The following is a 15,281-nucleotide window of genomic DNA, read 5'->3' as shown; positions in this document are numbered from 1 at the left end:
ATTGCTTTGGCTATTTGGGGTCTTTCCTGGTTCCATACAAATTTTAGGATTTTTGTCCTAGCTCTCTGAAGAATGCTGGTGTTATTTTCATGGGGATTGCCAAATATAGAAGTTGTTGACTGACACCTTTTTACCCATCACGTCAAATATGTAATCCCACTTATTTGGTGGGTCTTCTGGCCTGCCACTAATAATCTTATTGAGGATTCCTTATGCATGATGAGTCACTTTTTTTTTTTTTTTTTTTTTGCTGCTTTCAGGATTCTGTCTTTGGCTTTTTCGTTTGATTATGTGTCTCTGTATGGATCTCTCTGGGTTTTCTTGGAATTGTTTGAGCCTCTTGTATTTGTACATCCATATAATGAATGAATGAATGAATGAATGAATGAACACTACTGTATAAATTTGTATTTAATACAAATAAGGTTTTGCTTTTTTTCAGCCATTCTTTCTTCAAATAAGCTGATGGCTCCTTTTGTCTCTTCTTCTAGGACTCCCATAATGTGTATGTTGGTCTGCTTGTTTGTATACTATGTGCTTTGGGCTCTGTTTACTTTTCTTTATTGTTTTTTTTTTCTCTTTGCCTCTCTGACTCCATAATTTAAAATGACTTGTGTTCAAGTTTACTGACTCTTTCTTCTTCCTGCTTGGATCTGCTGTTGAATCCTTCTCGTAAAGTTTTCAGTTCAGTTATTGTATTTTTCAGATCCGCAGTTTCTGTTTGGTTCTCTTTTATAATTTCTATCTCTTTGTTGGTATTCTCATTGTGTTCATATATTGCTTTTCTGATTTGCTTTGGTTCTTTGTCTGTTTTCCTTCAGCACTTTCAGGATAGTTAAGATGATCATTTTAAAGTGTCTGTCTAATAACTGAAACCTGTGTCCCTTTAGGGTAAGTTTCTGGAAATTTGTTTTGTTCCTTTGAATGGGCAACATGGCCTTGTGATCTGTTGTTGAAAACTGGACATTTGAAAAAAGTAGCCACCTCTGTCTGTCTTTGCAGCCTAACTTCATGCAGAGAAAGCCCTCCAGTAATCCGACCAGTATGAAAACTTAAGGTCTTCTTAGATCTTCAGGTCTTGGGCATGTGTCTTTCCTAGGCCTGTGCATGTGTGTTTTTTTCTCAAATTTCCCAGACATGATACTGCTTTTATATGTTTTAATTGCATTAAAAGTCTCATATCTGCTTCTTCTCAGGGCTCAAATGTTTTATTGTCCTCCTCTGCCTGTAGTCTCCCTCCGAGGTGGCTACAGTTCTACAGTTTCCACTCAGTGTGGCATCTGCCACTGCTTTCACCCACCTCCAGTCTTATATTCAAACTATGTCACAATTCCTATCTGAGCTCTGATTCAGATGAGGCAGAAACCAGTCTCTCAGGCAGCCTCCACACAGGGCAGAATACTGAAACAAATTCCAAGGCAGGGGCTGCAAATTGGGTGGCTTCCTCCTGACCATACTGTACAACACAAGAGAGGGGATGGGACAAGGGTAAGCAGCAGAAAACAACCTAGAATTTCTTACCATTTAGAGTAGGGATTTTTTATTGTTTGGGCATTAATTTGCTGCAGATCCTTGACTATTTCTAGAGTTTCTACACAGCTATTGTAGTCCGTTGTTTACTTGACGTTTCTGTGAGGAAACAAGGGCTACCTTGGAGCTCCCAGGTCTGCCTTCTTGCTTATTTCACCTCCAGAGGTACGTTAATTTTAAAAATAAATTCCCCCTGGGGCGCCTGGGTGGCGCAGTCGGTTAAGCGTCCGACTTCAGCCAGGTCACGATCTCGCGGTCCGTGAGTTCGAGCCCCGCGTCGGGCTCTGGGCTGATGGCTCAGAGCCTGGAGCCTGTTTCCGATTCTGTATCTCCCTCTCTCTCTGCCCCTCCCCCGTTCATGCTCTGTCTCTCTGTGTCCCAAAAATAAATAAACGTTGAAAAAAAAATTAAAAAAAAAATAAATTCCCCCAAATATTCAGGAATTAAATTAGTCTCTTCTTTTGTTGTAATAATGGTAATAATGATAGTAATTTATTTTAATGTTTGTTTTTGAGAGAGAGAGAGACAGAGAGAGAGAGAGAGAGAGAGAGAGAAAGAGAGTACATGTTGGGGAGGAGCAGAGAGAGAGGGAGACAGAGCATCCGAAGCAGCCAGTTGTGCACTGATAGCAGTGAGCCTAATGCGGGGTTCCAACTCATGAACCATGAGATCATGACCTGAGCTGAAGTCGGGCGCTCAACTGACTGAGCCACCCAAGTGCCCCTATAATAATAATTTCGTTGAGTACCTACTATGTTCCCAGGCACTATCATATACATTTCACCTCTTTAAATAACTAATTTAAACTTTACTACTTTCTAGGTAGTATTGTACCCATTTCATAGATGATAAAACCGAAGCACAGAGGAAACATACCATCTCTGTGGAACTAAGACAGACACATGGGGAATGCAATTTTAAGGTTTTAATAGGTAACATGGAACTATTTCTGGTTTTATGTGACTTGAGAGGAGGTAGTTACAGTAGACCAGAAGAAGTTGGCTGGATCATACCCTACCCACTTCTCTTCATTCTATAAATGCTTTAAAATTGGATCTCAGTTCTTGAGCTACATTTTCATGTAGCTAAGGTAGTGGGTTGGCCAAATAAGTGCCCTTTTCCTTTAACATAGGAAATAACACATGATGTATGATCTTGACCAGGAGGGCAAGAGAGGTCCAAACCCAGCCCTGTGGTGGGTGAATAATCAAGGTGATGAAGTGAAGTGGAGTTTCAGAGAGATGACAGACTTATCCCGCCGTGCAGCCAACGTCTTCACCCAGACCTGCGGCCTGCAGCAGGGAGACCGTCTAGCCTTGATCCTACCTCGACTGCCTGAGTGGTGGCTGGTGGTCATAGGCTGCATCCGAGCAGGTCAGTGACCCAAAGAGACCCCAACAGACTTTAGGTCTAGCCTGGAGCCAATGGGTCCTGAAATATTAACATTTCCCTGCCCTTTTTTCTTATTCTTCATAGTCTTTTTCTTTCTCAGACTCTTTCAAATATTCGTTTGCTACTTCTCACTGTCTTCCTCAACTTATACACCCTCAAACACAATGTCATCACTCTCTAATTCATACACAGACACAGACACATAAACACACACACACACACACACACACTTTCTCTTGCACGGTTTCATTTTTTTTTTTTTAAACATCAATTGTTAACATTTTGCTCCCCTCCCACACTGAGACATTTAAGTATCAGTTGCAGACATTGTGGCATCCATAAACACCAGATAAACACCCATAAACACTGGAGCATGCATCTGCTATGATCCATGACATTCTCCTCACATAACCACAACAGAGTTATCACACAAGAAGTATAACTTTGATATAATATATATCCATGGCCAGAATTCTTCAATTGTCCCAACAGTGTATTTTATACCCATTTTTTGTTTGTTTAAATCCAAAATCTGATAGAAGGTCATGCAATGCATTACATCGTAAGGTCTCCTCAATCTCCGTTAATCTAAACTTTTCTGCACGACAACATCTTGGAAATGTCTAAGCCAGTTGTTTTTCAGAAGGTCCCACAAAATTTGTATTTCTGACTCTTTTTTCAAGATTATATTCAGATAAACATTTTTAGTAGGAGTACTAAAAAGACAACATGCTTATCTCAATGCTTTACATCAGGAGATACATGAAGTCGGTTTGTCCTATCATCGATGATATTATTTACAAACACTTTTGTAAGGCACAATTTCCCTTTGTAATTATTAAGTAATCTGTACTGTAATACTTTTGAGACTGTGTGAATATCCTGTTCCCCAACTGTCTTTCACCCTGTTACATGAGAATCCATTGATGATTCTTGATTGAATTGAATATTATTATGGTGGTTTTATATGAGAATTTTCTAATTGTGTTATTCCCTCCACATTTATTCTGTGGAGATTTCCCTTCCCCCTTTTAATTGCATATTTATGTATCTATATAATGTAGAATTGGTGTGGGACTCCAGAATTTTTTTTTAATTGCTTTAAAATGCATGGTCATATATTTCCTCACAAATAAAATCCTACATTAATCCATCAAGGTCATGTGGAATCAAGAATTAACAGCAACAGCAGAGAGAGTACAGAGAAGCCATGTCATCTGTAGAGCTGAGAGATGGCACATGGGAAATCCAAGACAAGAGCTGAGTGCTCTGGGATAGAATAAAAGAAGAATAGAAGCAAAGGAAGGAGAGTCCAAGAATGGGCATAAGACATGCAAAAACTTAGAGTCAGGAGAAGTCTGTGTGAAAAATAGGCATCTTGAAGTAGGGAATAGATTTGTAAGAGGAAAAGGTGGAGGGTGGGCAGTGCCTTCACTGTTGGGTGTTCAGAGTATGGTGCTTTCCTGGAGAGAGGGCACAGGTGCTGGTGAAGAGAAGAAAAGCAGAGGGGGAAGTCAGTGTTCTGTGGAACCTGAACAGGTAATAAAATGGAAGGTAGGTAGTAGCAAGATTCAGGATGAGCCATCTGGTGGAGAGATTAGAACCTAGTAGAGGCACACAAAGACCTGAACTAACTGTTGGTGATGGAAGATGGAAGGGAGTGTAGGAAAGTTAAAAGGATAATGTAGTTAAATTTGGGTATGAGGAATGAAGAAAAGAGAGGAGATTCAAGATGACTCAAGGGACTGAAAGAGGAGGAAGTGAGAGGAGAAAAATGGAGGCAGGGATACAGCTAAACCTGGTGTCAAAGACACTGTACTACTTGCGTCCATAGTCTGTAGTCCCAGTCCTAAAGTAGGATTCACCTGTCTACTGGCTTGATCCACCTAGAGTAGAAGAAGGTTAGGTCAGGCTTTTCAAATTTCAATATACATAGGAATCCCTTGGAGAGTTTCTTAAAGTGCAAATTCTGATTCAGTAGTTTGGGATGGGGCATGAGATTTTTGTGGTGCTGATGGTACTGGTCCATGGACCATACTTTGCACAGCAAGAAGCTAGCAGATTTCTATGCAGATAAGCCAGGCCTGAAACCCAAAAGTTCCTTTTTTCATTCCCAGGAATAATCTTCATGCCAGCAACCACCCAGATGAAAGCCAAGGACATTCTCTACCGATTACAAGTGTCTAAAGCCCAGGGCATCATGACCACAGATACCCTCGCCCCAGAGGTGGATTCCCTAGTTTCTGAGTGTCCTGCTCTGAAAACAAAGCTCCTGGTGTCTGACCATAGCCGTCACGGGTGGCTGGACTTCCGATCGCTGATTAAGTAAGTTTCAGATCTGATGAATGTGTTTTCTAAGGAAGGACAAGAGAAGACCATTCCTCCCAAGTGCTGGTAGACAAACATTCAGTGGGAGAAGGTCACCTGGACTGATGCCAGAAGACTTCTCTTCCCAGCTGTGCCCCCGATTTGTTTTGTGACCCTGGGCTGGTTCCTTCCCCTCTCTTGGATGCAATTGCTTTATTTGTAAAATAAGAGTATTGAACTTCTATGCCTCTGTCACTACAGTCTAAACACTTTAGTGCAAATGAGATGAGTCAGAGGGTTATTGTGTTGAATCTTCCTTGTAGGTAGGGAATCTGAAATATTATTTTTATATAACAAACAAATATATGAAGAGGTTGAATGAACGTATAAGATGAATTTTTAAGGGAAACTTGAGACTGCAAGAAAAATTGAGGCTGTGGCTGGTAGTCAGCTGGGGGAACAAACAATTTCCATCTCTCAGGTGCTGCATAGCTTTAAGGACACCTCCCAGGGAAAGTTAGGGAAGTGTTGGAAGTAAGAAAGACCCCTTCCACCAACAACTCTGATTCTGTAAACCTTTAGACATTTTTTCTATCACCTGAAAACCATGCTGTGTTTGTTTTCTTAAAGTAACCCCTCAGCTTTTAAAGTTCTTTACTTCAGCCTCAAAAAGCAAATATTAGGCTGAAGTCACATCTTACACTGGATTTTAAAGTCAGAGAACTAAAAGAAAATGGCTTAAATAAAGAATATTCTTGGGGTGCCTGGGTGACCCAGACAGTTGAGCATCTAACCTGATATCAGCTCAGGTCATGCTCCCAGGATTGTGGTACTGAGCCCCGCATTGGGCCCTGTGCTGAATGTGAAGCCTACTTAAGATTCTCTGTTTCTCTGTCTCTCTCTCTGTTTAAAATAAAAAGATTTAAAAAAGGATATTCTTTAGATTCCCTTAAATTGCCAAAAGTCAATATGGTACCATTTCTCAGCAAGAGTTGGTGTTACTGGCAGCCTTGGGATCATTTGCAGTTACTATGATTGAACACCATAGGGAATTGGCATTTATAAGCATAGACCCAAAGGAGAAACTGTCAATTCTGAAGCCCCCAAGAATCAAGGCACACCGGGGGGACTCCAGGCTTACCTACCATCTCAAGTTTACACCAGGACAGATGTGCATTTATGTTTCTTTTACTCTCCCTCATTTTCTTTTCCCTGCCCCTCATAGCCAAGATTATGGGGTTAAATTCCTATAAAGCTACTTCATATATAAAAAAAAAAAAAAAAAACAAGCTTAGCAGTGTGGTTAAGAGCACAGTCTGTGGATCAGACTGAATTTGAATCCTGGCTGTGCCACATGCTGGCCAAATGTCTTCAGGCAAGTAATGTAACCTTTCTGAGCCTCAGTTTCCTCCTCCACAAAATGGGCACAATAAAAGCAGTACTTCTCTTTTAGGGTTGCTCTGAAGATTGAATGAGTTCTTATTTGTAAGTCACTTAGAGCAGTGCCTGAAAGATAGTAAGTGCTATTTCAATGTTTGTTATGTTAAAAATATTCCACTATATTTCCCCCCTTTTGTAAATGAATAAATGTCAGTCTACTTATCCAAGTCACTCACAAATTCCGTTTGATTCTTAATACAAGGAGAACTGGTTTTTCCTCCAGTGTTGTAAACCTCCATTTTTCTGACTCCAAGCCCCTCATATTGGATCCCCAGGGATCCCAAAGCAGGAAACGTGACTTCTCCCCTTTTGTACTGAATCCCTTTGCAGATCAGCATCCCCAGATCACACCTGTATTAAGTCAAAGACACTGGACCCAATGGCCATCTTCTTCACCAGTGGGACAACAGGCCTTCCCAAGATGGCGAAACACAGTCATGGACTTGCCTTGCGATCCTCTCTGCCTTCATGGTAGGAAAGAAGGCATTGACTTAGATGCTGAGCCACAGATCTGGGGTGGTGTGTGTATGTGTGCATGTGTGTGTGTGTGAGCACACGTGTGTTGGGAAAAGAGCTCTAAGTAGAATTGACTCCATCCTGTTTCTTCCCTCTGGGCTCTTTGGTTCAGACTCCTGAGAGTCTTGAGATGTAGACACTTGGTATGCTAACGGTTTGCTGACAGAGGCCTCTGATGACAAAGGAGGCACATTTAGGTCCTGCCTGAGCACCTTAACAAGAGGTGTGTAGGAAATGTGTGCCCGCATTCAGCAAACCACACAAATGACAAGCCATTGTGTCCCTCTCAATTGACTCAGGGTTTGGTGGTAAAAGACACAATGTTTGAACAATGCCACCTGAAGTGGCAGGTCCTTTCCTCTTCCCAGTTATGAACACATGAAACTTGGAGTTACCCAGTCATGAGCTTTCAGGACAAAGAATACCTGGAACCAAGCCACAACATGCCACTCCCCCTAACCTAGAACAGTCATAGAGGCTGAAACTGTAGCCTTGGGTTAATCACTTAATCAACGTTTAACTGAGCCTCTTCTCCCATCTGTCCCTACCTCAGATAGTAATATTCACACCAGATCAAGTTCTATATATTTTCTAACTTACTAACCAGACCAGAGGGCAGACAAGGCTTTTTGTGGACAGTGACTATCTGTGTAGATGCAGCAGTTTGCAATGGTAGCAATTGAGTAGCGAAACCCTGGAGGAATAGGGGTGGAAAGAAGGCAGAGGCTTTCTGTGCAGTCTGAATAACAAGAGCACAGGCACAAAGATATTAAAAGTAGCATTATAGAACTACAGACACTTGAGGATAGCTGGTGCTCAGGGTGTGGGCTAAGAGACATATGGGAGGAGTTGGGAACCAGTGAGCAGGGCTCAGGATCTTGTGGGCCTTGGTGTAGAGTTTAGAGTTTTTTAGGCAGATGATTGGAGAGGTATTGGAGTAATGGGATGTATTTTAGCAAGGGAAAGACCTGATCAGATTTGTGTTTTGAAAAGATCACTGTGGCTGCAAGATGAAGGGAAGCAGAAGGGGTTAGGATCTGCTGGGTTTGAGGTGCCTGAGGGACACTGCAGAAGAGATGTTCAGTGGGTAGTTGGGTCTGAAACTGAGAAGACAGGTCTTCCCAGCTAGTAGTATTCTGTGGGTGAGCCACAATCCTAAGAGGGCTGGGATGAGGGAGGGTGGATTGTTTATTAAAGTTAATAGTAAATAGTTAGTAAAGCTCCTGTTAATAGTAAAGCTCCTCAAAGCCATAGTTTAGTAAATAGTAAACTATTACTAATAGTAAATAGTTAGTAAAGCTCCCATAGCTATGGGAGGATTGTGTTTTCTCAAGGAATTATGCACACAGACATCCCTCAGAATCACTAAGATAGGATAGAGAAATGAGAAACCTTTCCCACCCCGCTTTCTAATTACTGCCTATTGGATAATTGTTTCCAGTCCTTGCCAAGATGGGGTATTAATTAGGGGTCTTTCTCTCTCTTTCTTTATTTCTATCTCTCTCTCCCTCTCTCTCTTTCTCCATCATAAATGACAGAAAGCCCAATCTCAACCTCTTTAAGCCTAAAAGTGAATAAAGGAATTTATTGGATCATGAGGCAGGGCACTCCAGGGTTTGGCTTCAGACATAGCTAGAGTCTCTGGATCAGGTTTTTATCTCTCCATCTGATGTGTTTTGTTGCTCTTCTAAGAAAGGCTTATCCCTTGTTATGCCCAAATGGCTGCCAGCATTACCTAGGACTATATAAGTAACAGAGTCAATTCCCAGCCTTTAGGATCATTATAACTAAACCCATTGAAATCACACATGACCAGAAAATAGGATTTGGCATGCTTTAGGGACCTGGGGTGGGAGTGTGTCTGGAGCCCACTCAAACCACATGCACTGAGAATGAGAGGTGGGTCACCCCTGAAAATCAGAGTCCCCGGCCCTTGATCACATTCTCATGATCACCTAGCTGAAGTCACTGTATTTTGGAGTTAGCAGGAAATTTCTACAACTGAAGACATCTGATGTCTTGTGGTGCATTTCGGACCCAGGCTGGATTCTGGCTGTCTTGGGGTGCCTGTTTGAACCATGGACATCAGGGTCTACACTCTTCATCCATCATCTGCCCCAGTTTGACCCCAAGGTCATTCAACAGGTAAGAAGACAAACCTTCCACTATCAACAAACTCCTAGAAGAAACTCATGTTTCAAACTCAAAAGCTGGCCTGCTGAGAAATATTTTATTTAGCAAAAAGTCTCATTAGCGTAATATAACCCTGGTTCTGGGTTTCTCAAAGTGCAGAACACTGAATTAGTTACTGTTTAAGAATAACACTACATGAAACCTTGAAGAAAATACATATTCCAAGCCCTTCCCCAGGCCTATGGATCAGATTTTGTGGGCTTGGAACCCTGAATAAACATTTTAAGAGATTAAACCAACCAGAGAAAGCTCATGTCTCCTGGATCCTGGACCCTGTATCTGCCAGACCAGATAGCTGGTGCGTGTGTGTGTGTGTGTGTGTGTGTGTGTGTGTGTGTGTACGTGTTTTGTTGTTATTGCAGTTGCTCAATTTAATGAAGGGTTTAAAAACAGAGCCCCTAGAAAATGCAAATCTGGCTTCTCATGCCACATTTGACATTTATTTGTGGTTTACTTGCTACTGTGAGCCTCAGTTTCCTCATCTGTAAAATGGGAGTTTTAATAATTCCTATGTCACAAAATTGTTGAAATATAAATGAGATGGTACAGGAGAAGTGGGTGAAGTGCTTAGCCCTGAGTTGGCACTCAGAGGCACCCGGCATGCAGTGATGGCTGCTGTTCCTGTTAGGTGTATCTCACAGTAATAACTCAAGTCACCCGTGTGAACCCTCTTGTTGTACTTCCATTCACCTGAAAATGTGTTTTCCATCTCAGAGGTAGACCTGCCCCTCCACCTCTCAAAGTTCAGTCCCCTCCCCACAGCCCCTGCAGATCTTGTTCTTTTCTCTGTCCTTCTGTTAGGAGCCCTTCTCATTAATCTTGCATCCATTAAACCTTTTCTCCTGTATTTTCAACCCCTCACTTCCCCGTCTCCATTAATCTATCATCCATTAACTCTTTTCTCCCGTGTTTTCAACCTCTTCGTCTTCATGAACTGTATTCCCCCTTAGTCCATAAACATGTTCAAAGTTCCTCATCCTGAAAAATACCTTCCCTTTACTTGGCTACACACTGGACCAACCCAGTCTTTCCTCCCTTGGTATCAAATTTCTCCGTAGAACATTCTCCGCTTGCTCCAGCCACATCCTCTTCACCCACCTTACTCCTAAACACTGCAGCCCTACAAGCGTCTGTCCTCACCCTTCTTCTTCCTTCTAAAAAATCTCCTCTACTTCCATTTCACCAGCATGGGCATCCATTCAAGGGGCTTTCAAAACTGTACCTTGGGTCTAGTCTTCTCCCTCCATGCAAATTCCCCCTTGTTTTTCTACCCCAGGTCCATCTGATGATCCCTCCAGCACGTCAGACTACATTTCCCATTTCTCATTCCTCACCTCATGTCAATATCTGCCTCCCCATCATTGTTCACTGCTCACATCCTGCCAGTCTCTGAGGCTTAAAGCTGCACAAAGAACACCGAATCCACCTTTCCCCTCCCCTCCTCCACTAGTACATGGGTGTCTCCAAGGTCTCAGTGTGTTTTAAGCTTGAATTAGTTCAAATTATCAATTACACAAATTTACATACACACACACATACACACACACACACACGAAGACACAAACAGCAGCATTTGAAAGTTTAATTATTTTGATTTATTTTTCACTTCTGGGGCGCCTTGGTGGCCTAGTCAGTTAAGTGTCCTACTCTTGATTTCAGCTCAGGTCTTGATGTCAGGGTTGTGAGTTCAAGCCCCACATTGGGCTCCATGCTAGGAGTGAAACCTACTTAAAAAAATGAGCAGAACATGAGCAGACATTTCTCTAAAGAAGACATCCAGATGGCCAACAGACACATGAAAAGATGCTCACCATCACTCCTTGTCAGGGAAATATAAATCAAAACCACAAAGAGATATAACCCCACACCTGTCAGAATGGCTAAAATAAAAAAGACAACAAACAACAGGTGTTGGCGAGGATGTGGAAAAAGAGCAACCATCATGCACTGTTGGTAGGAGTGCAAGCTGGTGTAGCCACTATGGAAAACAGTATGGAGTTCCTCAAAAAATTAAAAATAGAATTACCACATGACTCATTAATTGTACTAGTGAGTGTCTACTCAAATAATATGCAAACACTATTTCCAAAGGATATATGCACCCCCATATTTATTGCAGCATTATTTACAATAGCCACATTATGGAAGCAGATCAAGTGTTCATCCATAGATAAATGGATAAAGAAGATGTGGTATATGTATGTGTGTCTATATATATGATGGAATATTACTCAGCCATAAAAAAATAATGAAATCTTGCCATTTTCAACACCTTGGATGGATCTAGAGGGTATAATGCTAAATCAGTAAGAGAAAGACAAATACCATATGATTTTACTCATATGGAATTTAAGAAACAAAAGGAACAAAGAGAAAAAAGAGACCAAAAAACAGACTCTTAACTATATAGAATAAACTGATGGTTACCAGAGGGGAAGTGGGGGGGACGGGTGAAATAGGTGATAGGTGAAGGGGATTAAGAATATATTTCTCGTGATGAGCAATGAGTCATACATAGAATTGTTGAATCAGTATATTGTACATCTGAAACTAATATAACACTGTATGTTAATTACACGGGAAAGAAAGACAGGGAGACAAGAAAGGAAGGAATGAATGAACAAAGGAAGGGAGGGAGGAAGGACAGATGGATGGAAGGAAGGAAGGAAGGAAGGAAGGAAGGAAGGAAGGAAGGAAGGAAAGAAAGAAGGAAGTTAATTGGACTCAGAAAGAGAGGGACTGCCGCCCCTAGGTGGCTCAGTTGGCTGAGTGACTGACTCTTGATGTTGGCTCAGGTCATGATCCCAGGGTTCTGGGATCGAGCTCTGTGTCAGGCTCCACATTGAGCAGAGAAGCTGCTTGAGATTCTCTCTCTCTGTGCCCATTCCTCTTCCCTATGGTTCTGCATGGAAGGTATATATATTCCCATTTTACAAATAAGGGAACAGAATTGCAGAGGAATTAAGTAACAGGATTGAAGTCAGGCAGGCAGACCCCAAACCCACATTCTCTCCTCTTCAGTGTTCTTGCCCTCACAGGGTATCTCCACCCTGATCCGAAACTGAAAGACTCCCACTTCTAGCAAAACAATGGTGAATACCAGACATTTTAGACTCTATCTGATCTCCAACTAAGGTCAATCATCCTCAATTTACTTCCTGCCCTTCACGTGTCTAAATCTAACCTCAGTCTTCCTAAAGTTACTTATTGTGCCTCTCCTGTCTAAATAAACCATCTTTTGACTATACCTAAGTGTTTCTTCAATCCTGGAGACTTTGCTCCTGTTACTCGTTCTACCTGCAAGAACCTCCTCCATTCCTCTGCCTATAGAGACCATATCCATTTGTTAAATACCACAACTAAATGCCACCTGTTCCATGAGGTCCCTGGATCACCCAATCAGAAGGAGTATTTCCCTCTGTTAAGTTCTCCTTCCAGTATCTCTTATGACATCTACCAATTTCTGCCTTACCATTTGAGTCCTGTTTTATCTCCTCTATTATTAGTACAAATTCCCAGTTGGAATATTATCTAACTCTTTTTTCATTCCCCCCAACAGTGCCTGATACATGCTATGCACAAAATTCATGCTCAATATAGGTATATTGAAAAAAGTAACAAATGACTACTGGGCTGTCTTACAGGGGAGATCCAAATGAAAATGTTAATAGCCGATATTTTAAATCCTTACTATAAGAATAAAATTCCTTCTCTCCTCACTTTCTAGACATTGTTCAAATACCCCATCACCATGTGCCTTGGTGCGCCAGCTGTGTATCGAATGGTTCTACAGCAGATTTCTACCAGGTATGGTAGAAGTGGTGGTGGCTGGCTGGTCATAACAATCTTTGGGTAGGAATTTAAGGAATCCAACCTACTGTGATCTGACTTTTTAACTGTGGTTCTTTGAGGGGTGTGCAGGTGTGTGTGTGGTAAGTTAAGTGTTGACTAATTATCATTAGTCAGTCTAATTGATTCCTTAAAGCAGGACTAAGAGATCCAAATGAAATGCTAAGTGAGTCTTGCATTATTGTAGGTTTATTATTTTTGAACATTTTTCTTATGAAAGGACAAACATACAGAAAAATACATAACACATAAATTTATAGATTAATGAATTGTTGAAAACAAAACACCTATGTCACCACTCACATGAGTCACAAAAATAGAATATTGCCCACACCCCAGAGATATCTTCTTGACTCCCTATCTCCACTAAAGGAACTCATATCTTGACTTTTGTGGTGTTAATTTCCTTATTTTCCCTTACAGATAACCTCCTAAGGAAATAACCCTAAACAAATTATTATATTTTACTTTCCTTTGAACTTTATGCATGTAATCATACATTATTCTGGAATATCTGGCTTCTTTTTTTTTTTTTTTTTTATATGAAATTTATTGACAAATTAGTTTCCATACAACACCCAGTGCTCATCCCAAAAGGTGCCCTCCTCATTACCCATCACCCACCCTCTCCTCCCTCCCACCCCCCATCAACCCTCAGTTTGTTCTCAGTTTTTAAGAGTCTCTTATGCTTTGGCTCTCTCCCACTCTAACCTGTTTTTTTTTTTTTTTCCTTCCCCTCCCCCATGGGTTCCTGTTAATTTCTCAGGGTCCACATAAGAGTGAAACCATATGGTATCTGTCTTTCTCTGTATGGCTTATTTCACTTAGCATCACACTCTCCAGTTCCATCCACGTTGCTACAAAAGGCCATATTTCATTTTTTCTCATTGCCACGTAATATTCCATTGTGTATATAAACCACAATTTCTTTATCCATTCATCAACTGATGGACATTTAGGCTCTTTCCATAATTTGGCTATTGTTGAGAGTGCTGCTATGAACATTGGGGTACAAGTGGCCCTATGCATCAGTACTCCTGTATCCCTTGGATAAATTCCTAGCAGTGCTATTGCTGGGTCATAGGGTAGGTCTATTTTTAATTTTCTGAGGAACCTCCACACTGCTTTCCAGAGCGGCTGCACCAATTTGCATTCCCACCAACAGTGCAAGAGGGTTCCCGTTTCTCCACATCCTCTCCAGCATCTAGAGTCTCCTGATTTGTTCATTTTGGCCACTCTGACTGGCGTGAGGTGATACCTGAGTGTGGTTTTGATTTGTATTTCCCTGATAAGGAGCGACGCTGAACATCTTTTCATGTGCCTGTTGGCCATCCGGATGTCTTCTTTAGAGAAGTGTCTATTCATGTTTTCTGCCCATTTGTTCACTGGGTTATTTGTTTTTCGGGTGTGGAGTTTGGTGAGCTCTTTATAGATTTTGGATACTAGCCCTTTGTCCGATATGTCATTTGCGAATATCTTTTCCCATTCCGTTGGTTGCCTTTTGGTTTTGTTGGTTGTTTCCTTTGCTGTGCAGAAGCTTTTTATCTTCATAAGGTCCCAGTAATTCACTTTTGCTTTTAATTCCCTTGCCTTTGGGGATGTGTCGAGTAAGAGATTGCTACGGCTGAGGTCAGAGAGGTCTTTTCCTGCTTTCTCCTCTAAGGTTTTGATGGTTTCCTGTCTCACATTTAGGTCCTTTATCCATTTGGAGTTTATTTTTGTGAATGGTGTGAGAAAGTGGTCTAGTTTCAACCTTCTGCATGTTGCTGTCCAGTTCTCCCAGCACCATTTGTTAAAGAGGCTGTCTTTTTTCCATTGGATGTTCTTTCCTGCTTTGTCGAAGATGAGTTGGCCATACGTTTGTGGGTCTAGTTCTGGGGTTTCTATTCTATTCCATTGGTCTATGTGTCTGTTTCTGTGCCAATACCATGCTGTCTTGATGATGACAGCTTTGTAGTAGAGGCTAAAGTCTGGGATTGTGATGCCTCCTGCTTTGGTCTTCTTCTTCAAAATTCCTTTGGCTATTCGGGGCCTTTTGTGGTTCCATATGAATT

At 41.5% G+C, this 15,281-nt stretch overlaps 1 protein-coding gene across 4 annotated transcripts in view; it reads left to right on the top strand.

Moving 5' to 3' along the window:
- The window catches only part of LOC101083474 (acyl-coenzyme A synthetase ACSM1, mitochondrial-like), a 52,611-nt gene that overhangs the window by 19,276 nt on the left and 18,054 nt on the right, over positions 1-15,281 (top strand). For all 4 annotated transcript variants that reach the window (XM_019820891.3, XM_019820894.2, XM_003998789.3 and 1 more), the window contains 5 exons: positions 2,694-2,904; positions 5,040-5,247; positions 7,000-7,140; positions 9,171-9,330; positions 13,106-13,185. In XM_019820891.3, the coding sequence (XP_019676450.1) occupies positions 2,694-2,904; positions 5,040-5,247; positions 7,000-7,140; positions 9,171-9,330; positions 13,106-13,185 (800 nt within the window). The remainder of the gene's footprint in view (positions 1-2,693; positions 2,905-5,039; positions 5,248-6,999; positions 7,141-9,170; positions 9,331-13,105; positions 13,186-15,281) is intronic.

Source organism: Felis catus, chromosome E3 (assembly GCF_018350175.1).
Source record: "Felis catus isolate Fca126 chromosome E3, F.catus_Fca126_mat1.0, whole genome shotgun sequence".
Classification (NCBI taxonomy): Eukaryota; Metazoa; Chordata; class Mammalia; order Carnivora; family Felidae; genus Felis; species Felis catus.
The sequence above is the reverse complement of the archived record's forward strand: the minus strand, read 5'-3'. Positions and strand labels throughout refer to the sequence as shown.